This window comes from Pelmatolapia mariae, linkage group LG4 (genome assembly GCF_036321145.2).
Source record: "Pelmatolapia mariae isolate MD_Pm_ZW linkage group LG4, Pm_UMD_F_2, whole genome shotgun sequence".
NCBI lineage: Eukaryota > Metazoa > Chordata > Actinopteri > Cichliformes > Cichlidae > Pelmatolapia > Pelmatolapia mariae.
Genome location: NC_086230.1, coordinates 36,157,710 through 36,160,877, shown reverse-complemented (window position 1 = coordinate 36,160,877; position 3,168 = coordinate 36,157,710). Strand labels below are relative to the sequence as shown.

General features: G+C 45.6%; 1 protein-coding gene across 1 annotated transcript; it reads right to left on the bottom strand.

The window, feature by feature from the left end:
- Positions 1-1,479: 1,479 nt before the first annotated feature.
- LOC134625658 (troponin T, skeletal muscle-like) lies at positions 1,480-2,741 on the bottom strand. The gene is made up of 2 exons (XM_063470914.1): positions 1,827-2,741; positions 1,480-1,682 (listed from the first exon to the last, which is right to left on the bottom strand). The coding sequence occupies exon 1, from the start codon at positions 2,239-2,241 to the stop codon at positions 1,942-1,944; it is 300 nt and encodes a 99-aa protein (XP_063326984.1). The 5' UTR covers positions 2,242-2,741; the 3' UTR covers positions 1,480-1,682; positions 1,827-1,941.
- Between the last annotated feature and the right edge of the window lie 427 nt (positions 2,742-3,168).

Sequence of the window (3,168 nt, the reverse complement as noted above, 5' to 3'; positions counted from 1 at the left end):
ATCAATGTGACATCAGATCGGACGCACTGGTTTTAGGTGTTGGGCTTGGCTTGACGTGCTGGGGTGCGAGGGCCCTCATATCGCTGCTTGCAGCTTTAATTATTATTATTATTACGGCAAATGAATCGGCCTTTTGAGGGCCTAAACATGCCCAAAAACTCATGAAATTTTGCACACGCGTCAGGTCTCATGGAAATTTACGTATTTTACAGTTTTTCTCGATTGCTAAAACACATTTCTTGAAACTACGTCTCATATCCGCACAACAGTAAACACAAATCCATAACATCTCACTCAATTCCCCAAATATCCTATTTCCATGTCAAAATGAAGCTCTACACCCAAAACTATTCACTCCTGCTGAAAAACCGAACTTTGCCCTCAGACATCAAACACAAGCCCTCAAAAACACACACACTACAACAGAGTCTTGCACACTGGTACAATTAATTCAAAACAATAGTTCCAAAACAATTAGGTTGCTTATGGTTCTCCCCTTCAAAACCCTTGTCACATGATAAACACAAAAGACGCAACCAATGTATGTACAGTGGCACATTGTCATTCATGTACTATACAGTACAACACACACCAGAAACATTATCCCTCCACAGCATCTTGTCTTTGGTCTGGGTCAGGCCAGAGAATCTCATCCACATCACAGGCTATATTGGCCCCAGCCAGGCAGCGGGGGTAAAATCCTCTTGCATGCCTGAGCCACCCCTGGCATGCATCTACTGATATGTCTAGGCAGGCCTCTTCCATGGCCTGAAGGAGGTGAACACGGACATAAGGTTCTCGGTCATACACTTTCCACCGCCATGCCGAAAATAACTCCTCTATCGGGTTTAGAAAGGGGGAGTATGCAGGCAGAAAGATATTAGAAAACCTTGGGTTATTGGTAAACCAGTCACGAACCAGAGCAGCGCGATGGAAGCTGACGTTATCCCACACAACAACGTAGTGAGGCTGCTCTGGCTGTGCTGGTTCCCTGTAGTCCAGCTGGAACATATGTTGTCTTAAACCATCAAGAAAAGCAAGGAGAAGCATAGTGTTATAGGGTCCTAGTACGGCATGGCGGTGGAGTACCCCTCGTTGGCTGATGGCTGCGCACATAGTGACATTCCCCCCACGCTGACCAGGGACATTTACAATAGCCCGATGGCCAATTATGTTCCTCCCCCTTTTCCTTCTTTTGGTCAGGTTAAAACCTGCCTCATCCACAAAGATCATTTCATGGGGAACAGGCCGTCCTTCAATCTCAAAGATTCTCTGCAAAACACATAACACAGTAGAGTCAATCGGTACCCTGAACCAAAGTTCAAGAGTGCTGAAATGGCAGCATAAACTGCCATGCTGTGATGGTACACAATACCTTATACAGTATCAAAACTCATACCTGAACATATTCCACACGTTGGTTTTTCACTCTGTCAGAGTTTCGTTCGAAAGGGACTCGGTATGCCCGTTTCATCCGGAATTGATTCTTTCGGAGGATGCGGTCAATTGTGGAGAGGCTGATGGCATTTATGCCTCGAAAAAGATGATCATCCTCAATCACTCTCCTTTGAATCTCTTGCAGGCGGATTACATTATTTGCAATTACCATGTTTACAAGTTCCCTCTCTTGCTCCTCCGACAAAAGCCTTAACCTGCCTCCACCAGGTGGTCGTCTCTGTGTCCTACAAAAATAGAAGCACTCATTACTGTAACTGTCACACATTCATTTTACAGGAAAATAATGGAAACATACTGAAACTCAAGACACATAAATTCAGTAACTTAAACGTTACTGTACAAAGCAGTCTTACTGCAAGTACACCTACCTGTTTTCCTCCCTGAAGGTTCTGATGATGGAGGCAACAGTGAAGCGACTCAAATTTGGTTGTACTCGTTGCCCAGCCTCCCTCATAGTCATCCCATGGACAAGGACATGGTCAACTAAAGTGGCTCGAATTTCATCCGAGACTGACTGTCTTCGTGCCCTTGCTCTTCCCCTTCCTTGTCGCCGTCGTTCTCCACCTCCACCTCCTTCACCACCACGTCCTCCTCCTTCACCACGTCCTCTTTCTCCACCACGTCCTCCTCTTTCACCACGTCCTCCTCCTTCACCACGTCCTCTTTCTCCACCTCCTCCTCCTCTTCCACCACGTCCTCCTCCTTCACCACGTCCTCTTTCTCCACCACGTCCTCCTCTTTCACCACGTCCTCTTTCTCCACCACGTCCTCCTCTTTCACCATGTCCTCTTTCTCCACCACGTCCTCCTCCTTCACCACGTCCTCTTTCTCCACCACGTCCTCCTCCTTCACCACGTCCTCTTTCTCCACCACGTCCTCTTCCTTTGCATCTCTTTGGATCCATTGTTTCAAACCTGAATGAGCTGACTTTGGCCCTTTTATCTATCCATCGCAGGTTCTGATTGGTGTGTGCTAAATTTTGACTCCTAGTGTTTCCACCTGGTTAATTGTGTGCTAATTGGGCTCAAGCTATGCTGACTTACGTTAACATTATTGCATGCTAGTGCTTTCTACATGACTACATGGTGTAAGCACTGTAAAATGTAGGGATTTGTGTGTAGAGTTTTGCAGTACCAGTTCACCAAATTTGAGTCATGTGTCAAAGCAGGGAATAGTGTTTATAGTTCAGGGAAATGGGTGAGCTTTTTGACCAATAGCGTTTATGGTTTTGAAATTTTAGTTTAGAGGCCTGGTTATAGTGTTTAAGCAATCGAGAAAAACTGTAATGTCCTCAGAAATGTCAAGGGAAAATTGGCTCAGTAGCGCCACCTAGAAAAATGAAAAACGCGAGCCCCCGGTGTGGGTATGACCTACATGCATGAAACTCGGAACACATATCTAACGTTAGGAGACGCACAAAAAAGTCTGTTATGGCCATATCCTAAACCCAACAGGAAGTCTGCAATTTAAACGTGAAGGTGACATTTTGGCTCTAATTTTGCCATTTCCATGCCTCGAACTTTTTCGAACTCCTCCTTGGGATTTGGTCGTATAAGCTTCATCTTTGGTCAGTGTCAACTACACACCTGGGCCATGTTAAATTGTGGAGCTTTTGAGTTTTCATGATACGGTGAGGCCGTGGCGCCACAGCGAATTTCGATGACTCGCCATGAAAATCTTATTGTCTCTCATTCCCTCATACATGGTCCG